The sequence below is a fragment of the Aegilops tauschii genome, chromosome 2 (assembly GCF_002575655.3).
Source record: "Aegilops tauschii subsp. strangulata cultivar AL8/78 chromosome 2, Aet v6.0, whole genome shotgun sequence".
NCBI classification, from domain to species: domain Eukaryota; kingdom Viridiplantae; phylum Streptophyta; class Magnoliopsida; order Poales; family Poaceae; genus Aegilops; species Aegilops tauschii.
In genome coordinates this window covers 596602874-596623852 of record NC_053036.3, presented here as the reverse complement: position 1 = coordinate 596623852, position 20979 = coordinate 596602874, and the positions used below count along the sequence as shown (strand labels likewise).

General features: G+C 44.7%; 1 protein-coding gene and 1 long non-coding RNA gene across 2 annotated transcripts; both read left to right on the top strand.

The window, feature by feature from the left end:
• The first annotated feature begins 411 nt into the window (after positions 1-411).
• LOC141042108 (uncharacterized) lies at positions 412-2645 on the top strand. The gene is made up of 3 exons (XR_012203925.1): positions 412-892; positions 1005-1108; positions 2498-2645. It is a non-coding gene; the product is annotated as an uncharacterized lncRNA (long non-coding RNA).
• Positions 2646-2657: 12 nt separating this feature from the next.
• On the top strand, positions 2658-5436 carry LOC120973795 (uncharacterized). The gene is made up of 4 exons (XM_045233363.2): positions 2658-2737; positions 2867-3013; positions 3110-3357; positions 4310-5436. The coding sequence occupies exons 1-4, from the start codon at positions 2696-2698 to the stop codon at positions 5049-5051; spliced, it is 1179 nt and encodes a 392-aa protein (XP_045089298.1). The 5' UTR covers positions 2658-2695; the 3' UTR covers positions 5052-5436.
• Positions 5437-20979: the final 15543 nt, after the last annotated feature.

Below are 20979 nucleotides of genomic sequence, written 5' to 3'. Positions count from 1 at the left end.
AAAAGGAAAAGTAGTTATGAAGTTCATGTCAAAACATCCCACCTTCCTTCAAACATGTAGGCTTAATTTAAAGCTCTCCCAAAAAATATTAGCGGCGACCGATTCGAAATTTTGCTAGAGTGAAACTTTGAAACGTGTTCTTTATAAAACAATATTTCTAGAGATCGGTCCATTTTGAAGAATCTACTAGAGCTTCAACTTCAAGCTTGATCTGATCTAAAAATAGAGATCGGTCCATTGTGCTGGGTTGATACGTGTCGGCATGCATGTGGCCCGGTAATGCCCCATATATTTCCTCCCGAACATTGGGCTTTGGGCCTTTGGCACACCGAGCCGTGCGGCACGGCGAGGGGCTCGTTGTGGCCGCCGTACAGGAGCGACCCGTTGCTGCCTGACGACGCGCCGGCGCCGGTGCGGTGCGATGGATGGGCCCATGGTCAAGCCCCTGTCAATGGTCTCTCCCACTGACAGCACGGGCCCAGCGTCAATGTCTCTCCCACTGCCAGCACGGGCCCAGTCCAGATCAACAGCACAAGAGAGAAGCGACGGCGCCGACTTGAGCCGCCGGCTGGGGGTGGCGACCTGCCCCGCGCGGCCTTGGATCCCGTCTCCCGAACCCAAAACCCCATTCCTTCCCGCAGACGGCGCCCCCCATTCCATCGACCCCAAAACCCAGAGAGCACGAGCAGCGCGACGGGCGCCGTCGGCCTAGGGTTTGAGGTCGCCGGCTGGTGCTCCGGTCGCCGCCTACTCTCCCATTCGCCCCTCTCTGGAAGCCCCATCTGCCACCTGTCAGCACCCGTACGGCGGCGCCTGCCCACCCCCTCCCCCCTTCGGCGGCGCTTCCCCACCCCTACCCCTCCCCCCTTCGGCGGCGCGCGGCAGGCGACGGGTTAGTGTCTCCTCTCTCTCTCCCTCTCCTGATCCTCTCCCTCCATCTCTCTCTCTCTCTCTCTCTCTCTCTCTCTCTCTCTCTCTCTCTGACCCCCGCTTCGTCTCTGCAGGTGAGCGGCCGCCGACCACGACACGACACCGGAGTCCATCTCTGCTGGTGGAGCGGCCGGCGATCAGGACGACGCCAGCGGCAAGGACGAAGCCGACATTCAAAGTAAGCACTCTTGTATTTGCATATTTGCAGAGAGCGCAATTGGTTGGTTTGTGTTGTCGCTTGGTAGCGCCTCGCCTGGGATTTTGTCAATCTAGACCAGGACTGGCCTGAAACGCCACGCAGAGGGGTTAGGCGCCCGTCTCCGGTAGCATGGCAGACGTGCCACATTAGCCTCACGTTAATCAGAAGAAATTGGACATGGATGGTGGGCTTGGCCACTTTGTTTCAGACCTTTCTACTCCGTTGATAGCCCCCAGGCCCAGGCCACCATCCAAACACAAAGTCGTTCAGGCACACATGTCTCCAACTTTCTGCTAAGATCAAGTACAAAGGCTAATTTGTCTGTTTGAGATTGCTTTTACCATGCTTGCCACACCCGCATGCTTAATTCCGCAGTTCACGAGCTACTTTGTAGATCCACAAACAATTGGCATATCCATATTACATAGATTCACGTGTTTACGGAGAGACTACGGTTTCAATCGCACAAGTGCATCGATCTGGTTCACATCAACACACAAAAGACTTAGACAAATTTATTGGATCTGATAGGAGAACCACGGAACTTACATAGGGAATGAGCGTTACGGCTTGAGGCTTATCTCTGCGGATGGATTACAGATTTGAGTTGAGTTGCTCCTCCATTCCTTCAAGATATACCATCTATCCTCCCGCTGAGTTGCTCCATTCCTTCAAAACGGTGATGGCAGCATGTGTGTTGGAAAGAAGAGGTCAACTCCTAGTGTACACCCTTGATATTCTCCCTCCCTTCAGATCTGACCTGAGTTTATGGGAACTGGTAGAGAAGGGATCATCCATCTGTAGAAATGGTGGAGGTTGCCGGTGGCGGCGCTCGGTGGAGAAAAAGAGGGAGAGAGAGGTGTGCGTGGTGCTGTGTTTTGGCTGTCTTCTCCGAAATTTTGTATGACATGTGGGGTGTTTTTGCGAAAGGTGGTTAAGTGGCTCGGGGGCAATCCGACTGGATCTCAGCCTTTAATTTAAGATTGAATGGTATAGGTAGCAGGAAGACTGACAAACCATCACCACGAACTGGCTCTTTTATAGGAGTAGAGAAATCCTAGCCATGGCACAGGCATGTAAGGGAAATACAGAACAAGCACTACACATTTTGTAACTAAAGATAAATTACCAAATTTGATCACCATACTGTTTTACTTCCAAACAGAAGCATAATCACTAGTAACATCACATACATAATTCGTCAATTTCTAGATGATTTTGTAATCTTAGTAACAGTCTTTTTGATATTTTGATATTTATATTCTGGATTATAATAATTTGCTTTGCTTATTTCATGTTAGTAACATTCTTTTTTGATATCTGTTACCAGCAAATTACTGATAAGTTGACACCCTTCTCTTGCCCCAGAGTAAAAGTGGAATGCGATGTCCAAGCGGAGGAGAGGCAGGCGAGCTGGGGGTGCTCAACTTACCCGGAGGAGAAGGAGGAGGAGGATGACAGGAAGCTAGAGGAGGAGGTGCAGCGACGCCTTAGGGGTGCATTCAGCAAGCTCACCGGGGGGGGGGGGGGACAAATAGGTGCGAGCGCGCTTGGACAGAGGCAGGTATGCGAGGTACCCTCGTGGCAGAGAGGCAGAAACTCATTGAGGTGAGTTGTTTTATGCTTATTTCTGGCTACCAGTTTCTAGTTTCAAAAACATGATAGGTATGCCATACTGTAAATCTGCTGCTACCGGTGTAAAAAAAACCACCTTGCTAAAGCCTTTATTTTGAACAGAGTGAAAGTCTTCAAAAGTTTGAGCTCAAAGTCAATTGTTCAGGCCAAGAATTCAAGGAATATATCAGGAAAAGAAGACTACACATCAGAAAAGTTGCGTCGTACAATTTTGGGGAAAAAATTGTGGCAACACCACCTGATCATGTGGTAAGTGGGTTACAATGCCTTTCTGTCCATGAACATGCTTTGCCTGCCCATTGGTTGTCTATATCTGAATGTCTCCATTTATGTATGGGTGTGCAGGTTACCTTCAATATGACCGAACTAATGGAAGGTAGCCCTGAGGTATCTGTATTGCAAATGCTCTGCTGTGATTGGAGTGGTTATTTCATGCTATTGCGAGAAACTCCAGACTACTCGCAGGACCCTAAGAAGAGGTACCAGAAAGGAGGTTTCTTGACATTTGCTCGCATGAAGGAGAAGATGTATTTGCCAGATATTTTTGGACCCATCACTGAGTTAGAGCAATATGAAGAAGCTTACACGGATGTGTAAGTGACAATACTTCTTTACTACAATATTTTATTATTTTTGGTTAGTGCAACAAGTACTTTTTTTGAAAGAAGAATCACAGGGAACACTTGAAAGCCTTTTTGTGTGTTTGAAGAAAAACCTAACAAAATACTCCCACAGTTCACAAATATAAGATGTTTTAACCTTTTTTCTAAATCGGATGTACATAGACACGTTTTAGCGTGTTTGTTCACTCATTTTACTCCGTATGTAGTCCATATTGAAATATCCAAAACATCTTATATTTGTGAACGGTGGAGGGAGTAGGAAATAACGTGCCACGGTAGTGCTCATGACATTGTTCAACTTCTGTGATGCTCAATAAAGTAATGACATGAAGACATGATGTGACTTCTGTTCACATTTTTTCTGACACTTGGTCAGTCCTTATGTCTAATTCCATGTCAAATATTTAGTTGTGAATCTACGTCAGCTGAGTTTAGCACTTCACTGAAGATACTGGCTGCTTCCTGCTCAAATAATTTATCAGTGGGAATGTCTTGGCCTCTTCGCCGAAGATACATGGCACTTGAGGCTTGCATGCAAAGCAGGCGACAGTATCTGTGCTTTAGGGTCGCTCATAAGTTTTGTAACCACATGATGATGGATGAATCACAAATGCGCATGTGCTCCGGCACATGGGTTGCGGGAAGGAATAACGTACGAGACCTATTTATGTGTAGCAACAGGTCTGACCAATTTATGAGTGTAATAGTACCCAGGCCAATTAGCAATATGCAGTTTATTAGGCTGGTGGTTGCTATTTCAACCCTGGCAAGCTTGGAAGTTGGAACAATTAAGTTTCCTGATCGTGTGAAAAATATTATAGCTGCTGCTCTGTTTTCATGAATTTTATCTAATATAATCATGTTCTGATCTCTAACTAGCAAAAGTTAATTGAGTTCTGATGTTGTCATTTGTTTCACCCAGGAAACAAGTTGAAATATTCCAGAGCTTTCTTAAGAGAATGAGCGATGGACTTAGGACCCTCAATGTGGACAATCGACGAGAATTTGATCCTTATATCGTTCGTTTGCTGAATCTGGCGATGTTCTTATCGGAGAGTGCCCACGCTTTCCCTGAAAGTGAGGACTTTGTGGTTGCGAATTGGGACAGGCCCCTTTCTCATCTGTCAAGGGTGACCCAGAGGCTGGATGGACTGATCCATATATGGTCTTTTCTATCAAAACTGGCGTTCAAATTTTTCGTCGCCATCATAGAATTCGACATGCATTTCCGGGGGTCTCGAGCTAGTTTTGATGAAGCTAGGGAGCTGATGCATACGGCACTTGGGAGAGGTAGGCCTGCCCTGGAGCTGGATGACAGCCTCAATTTGAAGACCCTGCAGCTAGATTTTTGTGGAGCAGATGGGAGGTTCAATTTGAGAACACTGCTGGGGAGTTATCTTCGGGTCTTGAAGTGTGAAAAGCATGATATCATTAGGATCATCATGCGGACTAAACATAGAGTCACCAACTTCCTCCACGAGTACCCACCCAAACCTGAAGAGCAAAACCCGAAAGAGTTGTCACCAGAGGATAAGATTGCAGCAGAGCTTAGGAAAAATGAAGACGATGCTGAATATGTTCGATGGGGGACTATCAGAGATGTGCAAGGGTTGAAATTGATAGATTTCCTCTTGAATGATTTGCCCATCGATGAGGCCCAGTAACTCCAGAAGTCGAGGTGAAGAGGATGCTGTTTTGAGAAGGGTGATGACCAGTGGTGCGAAGATGCCAGAAGTCGTTTTGTGGAGGTCAGCATGTATAGTTCATGCGGTGTCCTGGGAAAATGTATAGTCGTTTTGGCCCTAGTCTTGCTTGATGGGCGCTGAACTTGTATATGAATCTAGATCTTGGCAGTTTTGGAACTCGGTTACTTGGTACAGTACTAGTCACTTGTGTAGTTATCTTTTCGCATTGGAACTCGGTTACTTGGTACAGTACTAGTCACTTGTGTAGTTGGGCCTTTGGTTTTTGGTATGGTTTGGAATTCGGTTACTGCTTCTGTTTTGTACTGTACCTTTTTTCCGTTAATGAGGAGTAATGGAACCTGGCTCAGGCTCACAGTTGGGAGGCGTCTGGAGAATGCTGTAATGTGTTTGTTTTTTATCACGTCATTATCCTCTGTAATGTCTATAGATTGCTCAATTCCCAGTTGGGAGCTTTGCCTAACGATTCCGGTAACCCTGTGCAACTCCAGAGGGCGGGCGCTTTGGCAGAGCATCGACTGGCCCGCCAACACGCTCCTCCCGATCGCGCGTCTCGTAGTGCCGGCTACGGCAAGTGGCCTGCTCTCTACCCCGGTCTCTACAACTTATATATACTCCTACTTCAGACAGCAACAGCATCCTCAACCGGACCTCGACCTCGCGTACAACATGTAAAGATTTGATGAAAACTTGTGTTTATTGATTCTGGGTAAAGCCCTATTTATACAAGGATTTGGGGCGTCTCCGGAGAGGCGTCCGTTTACAATAGGCGCCTGTGGCGCGAGAAGACGCCTGTACGGACGTTCGCGTCCGTACGGCGCTTTGGACACACGTGACGACTCTTAATGCTAATGACGTCGCTTTATTCTTAACACTCCCCCTTGTACAAAGCTGCTTCTTCTATGTCTTGCATCCTTGTATAACTTTGAGAATATTGCTCTTAATCACAAGCGTATATGATCTTGAATAACTCCTCCAAAAACCCTGTGGGAAAAATATGAGGAGAATAGAACTTGATATGTTGTTAAAACTCCATTAAAACCCGGTAGGAAAAATAAGGAGAAAATGTTACAACATATGTTATCGTCTCTTTGATAACTTATATGAGAAAACCTTGAGGATAAAACTCATTGGTAAGTTTAGAGGACAATTAATATGTCTTGTATACACTCATTAAAAACCTCGGTGGGGAAAAATAGGATGTATGACATATATTCTTATGTTGATATTACCTCATTAAAAACCTTGATAAGAACCATGAGAGTAAACTCATAAAGGGAAAAAGAGTGCAATATAATGTTTGAACATGTTATGATTCAGAGAGACTCTCTCCCTGATCTTTGCAAATCTCGAAGTCGTCGCATACCAATCCCATGAACATATTTTTCAAATGTTGAAGCTGGGAGTGACTTTGTGAATAGATCAGCTAGATTATCGCATGATTTGACTTGCAAAATGTTTATCTTCCCTTTCTTTTGTAATTGATGGGGGAAAAATAATTTAGGAGAAATATGCTTAGTGATATTGCTCTTTATGTAACCTGTTTGCATTTGAGCAACACAAGCTGCATTATCTTCATAGATAATGGTTGGAGATTCGATAGAACCTTTACCACATGATTTTTGTATGTGATTTATCATTCTACGAAGCCATACACATTCACGTGTTGCCTCAAATAAAGAGATTATTTCAGAATGATTGGTGGATGTAGCCACTAGAGTCTGTTTGGAAGACTTCCATGATATGGTTGTCCCACCATGTAGGAACACAAAACTGGTTTGTGATCTGGCATTGTGGGGGTCAGATAAGTAGCCAGCATCAGCATACCCAATCATATCAATGTCCAAATTTCTCTGAAATTGAAAGAATAGGCCAAGATCCTTTGTGCCTTGGAGATATCAAAAGATATTCTTAACTCCCGTCCAATGGCGTTTAGTAGGAGCTGCGCTATGTCTAGCTAGTAAATTCACTGCAAATGCAATATCAGGCCTGGTGCAATTTGCAAGATACATGAGCGCTCCAACGGCACTGAGATATGGAACTTCAGGTCCTAATATCTCTTCTCCATTATCCATTGGTCTAAATTGATCTTTCTCTACGTCTAGAGATCGAACTACCATAGGAGTTTTGGATGGATAGGATTTGTCCATATTGAATTTCTCCAATATTTTCTGGATATAGGCGGTTTGATGAACCAAAATACCCGAGGGAAGGTGCTCAAGTTGTAATCCTAAGCAAAATTTGGTTTTACCCAAATCCTTCATCTCAAATTCCGTCTTTAGGTGATTGCGTGCTTCATCAATATCTTGTGTGGGTCCAATGATGTTCAGATCATCAACATACACAGAAATAATGCAAAATCCAGTTTTGGACTTTTTTTTATGAAAACACATGGGCAATCATCATTATTGGAGTATCCTTTTTTCAAAAAGAACTCACTAAGTCGGTTGTACCACATGCGACCCGACTGTTTTAAGCCGTATAAAGACTTATTTAGTTTTACACAATATGCATTGCGTTTTGCGTTTGGATTCGGGATTGGGACTCCATCAGGAACCTTCATGTATATGTCCGAATCAAGTGAACCGTAAAGGTAAGCGGTCACTACGTCCATCAACTGCATAGATAGACAATTTTGCACTGCCAAAGATATAAGATATCGGAAAGTGGTTGCACTCATTACTGGAGAATATGTTTCGGTGAAATCAATGCCGGGTTTCTGCGTGAAACCTTGTGCTACGAGCCTTGCTTTATATCTCACCACCTCGTTGTTCTCGTTTCTTTTACGAACAAAAACCCATTTGAATCCCACGGGGAAAACTCTGGGAGGTGTAGGTATTGCTTCAGTGAATACCTTTCGTTTATTGAGCGAGGATAATTCTGCTTGGATTGCATCCTTCCATTTAGGCCAGGCGGAGCGTTTCTTGCACTCTGCCATGGTCTTTGGATCATGATCAGTGAGAAGGGTATCTGCAATCTTTTCAGCAAAATATATGTCGACAGTCGTAGTCTTACAGTCAAATGATTCTCCAGAATCAACATAGTTGATAGAAATTTCCTGCACCCTTAGTGACTCTTCGTGATTTCCCAATACGATTGAGTCTGGGTGTTCCGATGTCCCAGTTAGTTTGTGCACCACTGAGCTGGGTTGTGGAGGTTGTTCTTCCACTGGGTGTATATTACCCATTTGATGATTATCAATGCTAGGTTGGTTTACATTTACTGGTTCAGAGAGTTTCTTTCTCTGTTTGCTTTGTTGCTTGTGAGGAGCTGAATCCTGTTCCGTGGCCGTACTTCTCCCCCTCTTCCTTTGAACAGGGGGTTGAGTAGTTTTTGTTGGTACCTCCACTCTTTCGGGCGCGTTTTTAGCAGGATTGTAGGATTTGGTAACACCTTTATAGTTAGTAAATGAATCTGGCAGGTTATTTGCAATGTGTTGCAAATTAATTATTTTCCGAACTTGAAGTTCAGTTTCTTGAGTATGTGGATCAGAGGAGGAAATGCCTTGGGCATTCCAATCGATTTCCGGGCATTCTTTTTGGTACTTGATGTCTCCCCCTAATGCCGGGAAATGGTCCTCATTGAAGATGTAGTCAGCGTGACGGGCTGTGAACAAATCCCCTGTGAGGGGTTCAAGGTACTTGATTATCGACGGTGATTTGGACCCCACATAGATCCCCAATTTTCTGTGTGGGCCCATGGATGTACGCTGTGGTGGTGAGATTGGCACATATGTGGCGCATCCGAATTTACGCAGATGGGAAATATTTGGTAGGTTTCCACGTACTAATTGCAGAGGGGAAGTGTTGTGATATGCAGTTGGTCGCAATTGGATTAAGTCAGCAGCGTGTAAAACTGCGTGACCCCAACAAGAAGTTGGTAAATTGCAATTCATTAGTAAGGGTCGTGCAATGAGCTTAATTCTCTTAATTAGAGATTCGGCCAATCCATTTTGAGTGTGGACATATGGGACATAGTGCTGAACTTCAATGCCTAATGCCATGCAATAATCATTGAAAGCATGTGAAGAGAATTCAGCAGCGTTGTCCATTCGAATTGATTTAATTCGATTCTCAGGATAATGAGCTTGCAATTTGATAACTTGTCTCATTATTTTGGCAAATGCATGGTTTCGTGTAGATAGTAAACACACGTGAGACCATCGTGTAGATGCATCTATTAGAACCATGAAATACCTAAAAGGTCCAGACAATGGTTGGATCGGACCACAAATATCACCTTGAATTCGTTCAAGGAATTGTAGTGGTTCTGCTTGAATTTTAAGATATGAGGGTCTTAAAATGAGTTTCCCAGTAGCACATGCAGTGCACATAAAATCTGAAGATTGTGGGAATTTAGCTTCATTTAAGTCATGACCATTGGAATTGCAGATAATTTTCCTCATCATCCCTATACCAGGATGACCAAGGCGATCATGCCAAGTTTGGAATGCATTTACATTCTGAAAAATTACCTTATACGCAACATGCTCTATGGGTTTTATGTACGTGTAGTACAATCCTGATGATAAAGAGGGAATTTTCTCAAATATATGTTTGCCATATCCGTTGTCTTTGGTAAAGAGGAGATATTCCTCTTTGTTATCTTCATAAGTTTCAATGTGGAAACCATTTTTGCGGATATCTCTATAACCTATGAGGGTACGAGTTGAATCGGGATACAATAAAGCATCCTCAATTACAATTTGTGTACCCATAGGGAGGGTAAATGTGGCACGTCCTTTGCCAACAATTACCGCATCGCGTCCAGCGATTGTTAAAATATCTCCATTCAATTTTGTAAGAGTTTGGAAATACTTTATTTCCCTAAGTATAGAGTTTGTGGTGCCACTGTCCACAAGGCACATTTCCTCCTCCATTGGATTGACTCCCGTAGAAATCTATATATTAAAAATGTGGAATTTTCAGTTTAATGAAAAACACTTTATTGGATATATAGGATACATACAAATTTTATTGATATCAAAATGCTGATACAATATATATTGTGTTTTTACAAAATAGAATGATGATAATAACAATATATATTGATATCAAAGACGCCGCATTGGTCTTTCACAAAGCACGTACCTTGACAAGATATTGAAGACGTTCAATATGGATCAGTCCAAGAAGGGGTTCTTGCCTGTATTGCAAGGTGTGAGATTGAGCACGGCTCAATGCCCGACCACGGCAGAAGATAGAGAAAAGATAAGTGTCATCCCCTATGCCTCGGCCATAGGGTCTATTATGTATGCCATGCTGTGTACCAGACCTGATGTAAACCTTGCTGTAAGTTTGGTAGGAAGGTACCAAAGTAATCCCGGCATGGAACACTGGACAGCGGTCAAGAATATCCTGAAGTACCTGAAGAGAACTAAGGATATGTCTCTCGTTTATGGAGGTGACGAAGAGCTCGTCGTAAAGGGTTACGTCGACGCTAGCTTCGACACGGATCTGGATGACTCTAAGTCACAAACCGGATACGTGTATATTTTGAATGGTGGGGCAGTCAGCTGATGCAGTTGCAAGCAAAGCGTCGTGGCAGGATCTACATGTGAAGCGGAGTACATGGCAGCCTCGGAGGCAGCGCATGAAGCAATCTGGATGAAGGAGTTCATTACCGACCTAGGAGTTATTCCCAATGCGTCGGGCCCGATGACTCTCTTCTGTGACAACACTGGAGCTATTGCCCTGGCCAAGGAGCCCAGGTTTCACAAGAAGACCAGGCATATCAAGCGTCGCTTCAACTCCATTCGTGAAAATGTTCAAGATGGAGACATAGATATTTGTAAAGTGCATACGGACCTGAATTTCGCAGATCCGTTGACTAAACCTCTTCCACGAGCAAAACATGATCAACACCAGAACTCTATGGGTGTTCGATTCATCACAATGTAACTAGATTATTGACTCTAGTGCAAGTGGGAGACTGTTGGAAATATGCCCTAGAGGCAATAATAAAATGGTTATTATTATATTTCCTTGTTCATGATAATTGTCTATTGTTCATGCTATAATTGTGTTATCCGGAAATCGTAATACATGTGTGAATACATAGACCACAACATGTCCCTAGTGAGCCTCTAGTTGACTAGCTCGTTGATCAATAGATGGTTACGGTTTCCTGACCATGGACATTGGATGTCATTGATAACGGGATCACATCATTAGGAGAATGACACTAGTAGAAAACTGGGCTTTGGTCACAGGGCAATATTCACATTAGTCCCGGTTCAGTCACGAACCGGGACTAATGTGAGCATTGGTCCCGGTTCGTGCGGCCAGGGGCCTACCGGGCCTCGTGGGGGCATTGGTCCCGGTTCGTCCGGACCCTTTGGTCCCGGTTGGTGGGACAAACCGGGACCAATGGGCCACACTCCTGGCCCACCACCCTTTAGTCCCGGTTCATACCACAAACCGGGACTAAAGGGCTGGTCCTAGTTGCGGCCAGTGTTTAGTCCCACCTCGCCAACCGAAGGGCGGTCACACCAGTTTATAAGCCCGTCCCTCTCTGCCTTGTTGAGCTCCTCTTAAAGTGAAAATAGATGCCCTTATACAGGGAATTTGACCTAAATTCACAGTAAATTTCATAGAAATTTATTATGAATTTAGGTTGAATTTCCTCTATAAGCGCATCTATGTTCATTTTTTATAGTAAATAAAATAAATAAACCTTAATAAAATAAAATAAAATAAACTATAGTAACTAAAATAAATAAACCTTAATAAATTAAATAAAAAAGCAGCAGTAAAATAAATAAAAATAGCAGCAGTAAAATAAATAAAAATAGCAGCAGTAAAATAAATAAAAACAAAATAATTAAAGTAAAATACATAAGTAATTAGAAATAAAATAAATAAGTTTTTTGTTGTAAGTACAAACAAAACAAAACAAATAAAGCAAAAGAGAAACCAAAAAACAGAGAAAAAAAATTATGCCACCTACTGGGCCACCACGGCCTGAATACGATTTGAAACCCGTCCGTGGGCCAGGATTCGGGCCCGCAGAAGGCCTAGTAGGCCCCACAGGCAAAGAGAATGGTTAGGCCCGAAAGCCTGCAGTTGAGAGGAGCTCGAGAGGGTGGGCGCAGCAGCGCTTATAAACCACTCTCGAGCCCTCTCAACTAGCGAGGTGGGACTAAACTTTTGACGTGGGGCAGCACAAGGCCTTTGGTCCCGGTTGGTGCCACCAACCGGGTCTAAAGGGGGCATTGGTCCCGGTTCGTGGCACCAACCGGGACCAAAGGCCTTTAGTCCCGGTTGGTGCCACGAACCGGGACCAAAGAGTTCCCTATATATACCCCATCGCCACAGCAGAGCACTCCACAGTGCTCTGTTTTTTCTGGCCGGCGAGGGGAGGGCATTTGGGTGCTCTAGCTCACCTCCTATGCACATGAGGTGTTCGATGAAATGTCTGAGCCACACTAGTTAATCTTTCTCCTCTCGAAACTCGACCTCCGAGCTCCATTTTCCCTGAGATTTGTCTAGGTTTCGCGGTCCGTCACGTCCCGTCCCCGTCTTCACCGCCGTCGATCGCCCGCGCCGATCTCGTCGCCAGCACCACCGTGGTGAGCCTCTTGTTCTTATCTTCTTTCTGAAAGGAAAAAAAATTCTTACTTTAGATAGTTACTTGTCTAATTTTGTTACTTTTATTATTCCTTCTTATTACATAGTGCGATGGTTTTGGTATCCGCCCCCGTCGGCCCTCGTCCTGTCTATGATTCGGATGTGGTATATATTATCTTTTTATAACTATTTGGTTCATTTATTGTTTATGACAAATATACCGACCAACGTGACATAGATCTTATTTATCTAGGAGGTGGTTGAACCGGAAATTCTAACCGATCCTATTGTCGAGAGGTTAAATTTAGTTGAAGAAGAAAACAATTACTTGAAGGAAAAAAAATTGAGGAGGAGAAGATGATATTGGAGTTGCATGTTGCGGATGTCGTCGATGATCACAAGATCAAGATGGATGCAATGCGCTTGAAGATTAGAAAGATTAGAAAATATGCCATTCATACCGAGGCTTGGTATCATTATGCCGTTGGATCAATTGTTACCTTGGTTGCGATTATGATCTGATTTGTTTTCGCATTGAAATGTTTTACATAGTTTCAATGTATGGTTTAATTAATTAGATGCTCTGGAGAGCTATATATATGTTGTTAGATGAGAACTATGTATGTACTTTGGTTTTAATGTGATGATGAACTTCTATTAATTTGGTCACTTAATTATCTATTCATGATGTTCTGTAATGGTTTTTGACACACTTAATTATATATAATGCACGCAGATGAACCGGCAATGGATGTACGGTGACAGACACACCTCCGAGTACATTAAGGGCGTGCATGATTTTCTCGAAGTGGCTGAGGCAAACAAGCAGAATGGTTTTATGTGTTGTCCATGCCCTATATGTGGGAATACGAAGTCTTACTCTGACCGGAAAATCCTTCACCCCACCTGCTTTACAAGGGTTTCATGCCACACTATAATGTTTGGACGAGGCACGGAGAAATAGGGGTTATGATGGAAGACGACGAAGAAGAAGAGGACGATGACAACTATGTGCCCCCTGAATACGGTGATGCTGCAACGGGGGAAGCTGCTGAAGATCAAGAGGAACCAGACGATGTGCCCAATGATGCTGCAAGGGGGGAAGCTACTGGAGATCAAGAGGAACCAGTGCCCGATGATGATGATCTCCGCCGGGTCATAGTCAATGCAAGGACGCAATGCGAAAGTCAAAAGGAGAAGCTGAAGTTCGATCGCATGTTAGAGGATCACAAAAAAGGGTTGTACCCCAATTGCGAAGATGGCAACACAAAGCTCGGTACCGTACTGGAATTGCTGCAGTGGAAGGCAGAGAATGCTGTGCCTGACAAAGGATTTGAGAAGCTATTGAAAATATTGAAGAAGAAGCTTCCAAAGGATAACGAATTGCCCGACAGTACATACGCAGCAAAGAAGGTCGTATGCCCTCTAGGATTGGAGGTGCAGAAGATACATGCATGCCCTAATGACTGCATCCTCTACCACGGTGCGTACAAGGATCTGAACGCATGCCCGGTATGCGGTGCATTGCGGTATAAGATCAGACGAGATGACCCTGGTGATGTTGACGGCGAGCCCCCCAGGAAGAGGGTTCCTGCGAAGGTGATGTGGTATGCTCCTATAATACAACGGTTGAAACGTCTGTTCAGAAACGAAGAGCATGCCAAGTTGATGCGATGGCACAGTGAGGACCGTAAGAAAGACGGGAAGTTGAGAGCACCCGCTGACGGGTCGCAGTGGAGAAAAATCGAGAGAAAGTACTGGGCTGAGTTTGCAGCTGACCCAAGGAACGTATGGTTTGGTTTAAGCGCGGATGGCATTAATCCTTTCGGGGTGCAGAGCAGCAATCACAGCACCTGGCCCGTGACTCTATGTATGTATAACCTTCCTCCTTGGATGTGCATGAAGTGGAAGTTCATTATGATGCCAGTTCTCATCCAAGGCCCTAAGCAACCCGGCAACGACATTGATGTGTACCTAAGGCCATTAGTTGAAGAACTTTTACATCTGTGGAATGGAAACGGTGTACGTACGTGGGATGAGCACAAAAAGGAGGAATTTAACCTGCACGCGTTGCTGTTTGTAACCATCAACGATTGGCCTGCTCTCAGTAACCTTTCAGGACAGACAAACAAGGGATACCACGCATGCACGCACTGTTTAGATGACACTGAAAGTATATACCTGGACAAATGCGGGAAGAATGTGTACCTGGGCCATCGTCGATTTCTTCGGACCAACCATCAATGTCGAAAGAAAGGCAAGCATTTCAAAGGCGAGGCAGATCACCGGAAGAAGCCCGCCATGCGTACCTGTGATCACGTACTTGCTATGGTCAATGATTTAGACGTAATCTTTGGAAAGAGTCCCGGCGGACTAGCTGTTCCGAATGACGCTGAGGGACACGCACCCATGTGGAAGAAGAAATCTATATTTTGGGACCTACCCTACTGGAAAGAGCTAGAGGTCCGCTCTTCAATCGACGTGATGCACGTGACAAAGAACCTTTGCGTGAAACTGCTAGGCTTCTTGGGCGTGTATGGGAAGACAAAAGATACACCTGAGGCACGGGAGGACCTGCAACGTTTGCACGAAAAAGACGGCATGCCTCCGAAGCAGTATGAAGGTCGTGCCAGCTACGCTCTTACGAAAGAAGAGAAAGAAATCTTCTTTGAATGCCTGCTCAGTATGAAGGTCCCGACTGGCTTCTCATCGAATATAAAGGGAATAATAAATATGCCAGAGAAAAAGTTCCAGAACCTAAAGTCTCATGACTACCACGTGATTATGACGCAACTGCTTCCGGTTGCATTCAGGGGGCTTCTACCGGAAAACGTCCGATTAGCCATTGTGAAGCTATGTGCATTCCTCAATGCAATCTCTCAGAAGGTGATCGATCCAGAAATCATACCAAGGCTAAGGAGTGATGTGGCGCAATGTCTTGTCAGTTTCGAGCTGGTGTTCCCACCATCCTTCTTCAATATCATGACGCACGTCCTAGTTCATCTAGTCGACGAGATTGTCATTTTGGGGCCCGTATTTCTACACAATATGTTCCCCTTTGAGAGGTTCATGGGAGTCCTAAATAAATATGTCCGTAACCGCGCTAGGCCAGAAGGAAGCATCTCCATGGGCCATCAAACAGAGGATGTCATTGGGTTTTGTGTTGACTTCATTCCTGGCCTTAAGAAGATAGGTCTCCCTAAATCGCGGTATGAGAGGAGACTGACTGGAAAAGGCACGCTTGGAGGGGACTCAATAATATGCAGGGACGGATATTCTTGGTCTCAAGCACACTACACAGTTCTACAGAACTCTACCTTGGTGACCCCGTATGTCGATGAACACAAGAACAGCCTGCGCTCCAAACACCCGGAGCAGTGTGACGACTGGATTACATGTGAACACATCAGGACTTTCAGCAGTTGGTTGGAAACACGTCTCAGAGGTGACACCACTGTTTGCGATGAGTTGTACTCGTTGTCCAGGGGACCATCTTCGACTGTATTGACTTACAAAGGATACGAGATAAATGGGAATACATTTTACACGATCGCCCAAGATCAAAAGAGCACCAACCAAAACAGCGGTGTCTGCTTTGATGCAGCAACCGAGAGGGGAAAGGACACATATTATGGTTACATAATGGACATATGGGAACTTGACTACGGACATGATTTTAAGGTCCCTTTGTTTAAGTGCAAATGGGTCAATCTGTCAGGAGGCGGGGTACAGGTAGACCCACAGTACGGAATGACAACAGTGGATCTGAACAATCTTGGGTACACTGACGAACCGTTCGTCCTAGCCAATGATGTGGCACAGGTTATCTATGTGAAGGACATGTCTACCAGACCGAGGAAAAGAAAAGATAAGGAAGCGAATACATCATACGATGAGCCAAAGCGCCACATAGTTCTTTCAGGAAAAAGGGACATTGTGGGAGTGGAGGGCAAGACAGACATGTCTGAAGATTATGAAAAGTTTCATGAAATTCCTCCCTTCAAAGTCAAGGCTGACCCAAGCATCCTGATAAACGATGAAGATTATCCATGGTTACGGCGCAATAAGCAAATGACACAAGCGAAGAAAAAGTGAAGACTTTCTCCCGCAACTATTATGATGATACCATGCCAACTTTGTAACAGACGAGTATGATACCATTGTCCGTTTTGTACACGAAGTGCATCTAGTAATGAGGCTGTGGCCCCACGAGCACCTTTAGTACCGGTTCGTGGCACGAACCGGTACTAGAGTTTCTTACTAAGCAGTTTTTAAGTCCCACCTCGCTAGCTGAGAGGCACTAGGAGCGGTTTATAAGCCCTGAGTGCAGAGACGATGAAGAAGAGGCGCAATGCTCACGTTGCTTAGCTTCAAGCCTTGAGGAATAAGGTAGACTGCATGGAGCTATGTGCAGTGCAGTCTACACTATTCCGAAAGGCTTGAAGCAAATCAACGAGCATTGCGCCCTTTTTTATTTTTAATAACTTATTACAACTCCGGACTTCTTGTGTTCCGACAAAATAAAATAAACTTTAATAAAATTTATGAAACTAAAATTAACAAAGTATTTTCTGTTCAAAACATTATAAGAAACCTCTATTATTATTGAAACTAAAATCATATAAAATTGATGCAACTAAAATTATCGAAGTATTTTCTGTTCAAAATCATTAGAAGCAAAAAGAATTTTCATAAAGAACTTTTTTGATAGAAACTTTAATAGCAAAAAGAATTATCATAAAGTAAAATAAATAAGTAATTAGAAACAAAATAAAATAAAATAAGTAAGTTTTTTGTTGTAAGTAGAAACAAAACAAAATAAATAAAGCAAAACATAAAACAAAAGAACTAAATACAGCAAAATGAATTTTCATAAAGAACTTTTTTTGGTAGAAACTTTAATAGCAAAAAGAATTATCATAAAGTAAAATAAATAAGTAATTAGAAAAAAAATAAAATAAAATAAATAAGTTTTTTGTTGTAAGTAGAAACAAAACAAAATAAATAAAGCAAAAAGGAAAACAAGAAAACTAAATACAGCAAAAAGAATTTTCATAAAGAACTTTTTCTGATAGAAACTTTAATAGCAAAAAGAATTATCATAAAGTAAAATAAATAAGTAATTAGAAACAAAATAAAATAAAATAAATAAGTTTTTTATTGTAAGTAGAAACAAAACAAAATAAATAAAGCAAAAAAGAAAACAAAAAACTAAATACAGCAAAAAGAATTTTCATAAAGAACTTTTTTTGATAGAAACTTTAATAGCAAAAAGATTTATCATAAAGTAAAATAAATAAGTAATTAGAAACAAAATAAAATAAAATAAATAAGTTTTTTTGTTGTAAGTAGAAACAAAACAAAATAAATAAAGCAAAAAAGAAAACAAAAAAACTAAAAACAGCAATAAAAATTGTTGGGGCGCTGTCCGCTGGGCCCTCCAACCCTCGGGTTTGCAAATACAGGCCCAGAAGGGCTAGAGGGCTCAACGGGCAGCGCGCCAAAGTTAGGCCCAGAAGCCTGCTATAGAGAGGAGTTCGATACAGCAGCCGCAACGGGGCTTATAAACCACTCCGAGCCTTTCTCAACTAGCGAGGTGGGACTAAACTTTTGGCCGCGACGCGGACAGCAAGAGGCCTTTGGTCCCGGTTGGTGCCACCAACCGGGACCAAAGGCCGCCGCTTCCCGCCCTTTGCGCTGCTGAAAAGAGGCCTTTGGTCCCGGTTGGTGGCACCAACCGGGACTAATGCCTACCTTTAGTCCCGGTTGGTGCCACGAATCGGGACTAAAGGCTTTGCTATATAAGTTCACACTTAGGAAATTTTCAGAGTTACCTAGCAGTTGCCGCCCCGACGACGCCGACGCCCTCCCCGATAATATTATTTTCCCATGTACGTTCATTGTCGTTGTCGATATAACCCCCTCCAGATAACTTCAACACGTGGGGGGGGGGGTCGATATACCCCCTCCCCGATAACATTATTTTCCCATGTATGTATGTCGTCGTTGTCGATATATATAACTCCCTCCCAGATAACTTCGACATGATGGACGGTCGATATTTATACCCCCTCTCGACCGTGATAACTTATACCACGGGAGCACCCCCCCCCCGGCCCTCTCGCTCGACCAAAACCTCAATCACACCCAAACCGTAGAAAAAAACGATGTCGGTCTCCTACCCCCTCCCGCCGCGCCCCTACCCTTGAAGCGTTGCTGAGGCCACCCCAAACCCGGAATAAGCTAGGTCTACGTTTGCACTAACCACCTGCTGTCATGTTTGTGTAATAATTGCCATGTTGTAATATTTGCAGAAACAATGGAGCACAGACGAGACGAGCAAGCAGAAGAGGTGTTGGGGGACATAATCTTAGCCGGAGGTGATATCTTGTCGTATCTTAACGACAATGATGGTCTGGAAGAATAGGGTGAAGAAGCAGGCTACGGTGATCGAAGAGTGGAGGAGGAAAGACATGATTATGATGGCTCCGGTGACCCAATGCTGGTGCAAGAAGGAGCCCGTGGTGACGGCTCCGGTGACCGAACAGAGTCCGGCCAGGTAAATATATTAGTTAAGACTTTGCTGACTAGCTAATTGATGCATTCATTGTTTTGGTATGTACGCATATTAATTAACACTCGTCTTTCTTCTTTTTTCTAGCCCTCCGGATCGAGCACAACTGCGGTAAAGAGACGAGGCCCGAAGAGAAAGTTGCGCTCGGATGAAAGGTTTGAGATCACAGCAATCACGCGCGGCGGCCAACCGATTGAACCCATCCGGACAAAGGATGCATTTGCTGCTCAGTGCGGGGTTCTAGTTAGGGACAAGATCCCGATCAGCATCCACCAATGGTATAAGCCTAAGAAGGAAGACCCTGAGGTGTCTTATGTCAATGATATGCAGAAAGATGATCTTTGGACTGAGCTGAAGGCAAATTTCACCCTACCGCCAGAGGAGGATCCGGAGAAGCCAGTTAAAGAGCAATTAATCAAGTCTCATGCTCTTAAGAAGATGGTAGACCTATTCAGGAGGTGGAAGAATGAGCTGAAAACGTTTGTCGACAAAGAAGAGACACCCGAATTCATCGGCCGGTATGAGAAGATCAGAGATCACTGGCCCGCATTTGTGGCCCACAAGACATCAGAAAAGAGTAAGAAGATGTCAGCGACAAACAAGAAGAATGCTGCGAAAAAGAAGCTTCACCATCGCACGGGGTCAGGTGGCTACCTCAAAGCCCGACCTAAGTGGGCCAAGGCTGAGAATGATCTGCTTGAAAAAGGGATCGAACCACAGACAATGAACTGGACAGACCGTTGCCGGACTTGGTTCTTCGGGGCTGGCGGAACCTTGGACCCTGTATCAGGGAGGTGCGTTTGGACGAACGAGCTTTTGAGAATACCAGTCAAGAAGATTTAGCAATATATCGATGCAGCGCAGGAAGGGACGTTCGTTCCAGACAGAGAGAACGACGAGCTCACAATGGCCCTCGGGAATCCTGAGCACCCTGGACGGACACGAGGCACGCCAGGCTCCGTTCCGTGGAAGGCTGGTTTTCTGGATGCAGACGGTTACAAAAGCCAGGAGAGGAGGAAAAAAATGGAGCAGACCCAAATTCAGAAGCTGCACGAAAGGGTTCAAGCGCTAGAGGAACGAGACAGCAATCGACATGCCGAAACTATCCCCGAAGCTACCCCGCCATCTCAGCGGAGAAGCAGCGTGGCTTCCACCAAGCTGCTTCAGCTGGAGCATGTCTTGACGGCTCCTGCTAGCTACCCCGTGGATGCTATCACGGAGTCTCTACATTGCCACCTTATGCCGCAATGGCAGAACTTCAAAGTCAAGGCGGTTGTTGGCTTTGTTTTACCTCCTGAACCCGGCGCAACCTATCATTGCCGGCCGATTCCAGAAGGATATGCTAGGGTGATGGTGGATGAAATAACGGAGGGATTTGAGGACCTCCAGCTTGACCACCCTACCGGTGAAGGGGAGACTCGGCTGGGTTTAGCCCTGAAGACTCCGTGCCTATGGCAGAAGGAGCTCATCAACCTTCCGAACTGGACGGCTCCGGCGAGTAAGGGCAGTCCGCCTCCTCCTCCGCCTCCTCCTCCGGCGAGTGATCAGGGCACTCAGCCTCCTTCTCCGGCGCGTGGCGGCACTCCGCCTCCTCCTCCGCCTCCTCCTCCGGCGAGTGATCAGGGCACTCAGCCTCCTTCTCCGGCGCGTGGCGGCACTCCGCCTCCTTCTCCGCCTGCGCCGGCGCGCCAGAGCAGCCAGCCTCCTCCTTCTCCGCCTCGTCAGCAAGGGCGGAAGAGACCCGCCG

Bases quoted from the DNA above. Each gene is read 5' to 3' on its own strand.
- LOC120973795 (XM_045233363.2), top strand. From the start codon at position 2,696: ATGCGAGGTACCCTCGTGGCAGAGAGGCAGAAACTCATTGAG. The intron at 2,738-2,866 runs GTGAGTTGTTTT...TATTTTGAACAG, and splicing joins AGAGGCAGAAACTCATTGAG to AGTGAAAGTCTTCAAAAGTT. The intron at 3,358-4,309 runs GTAAGTGACAAT...TGTTTCACCCAG, and splicing joins GAAGAAGCTTACACGGATGT to GAAACAAGTTGAAATATTCC.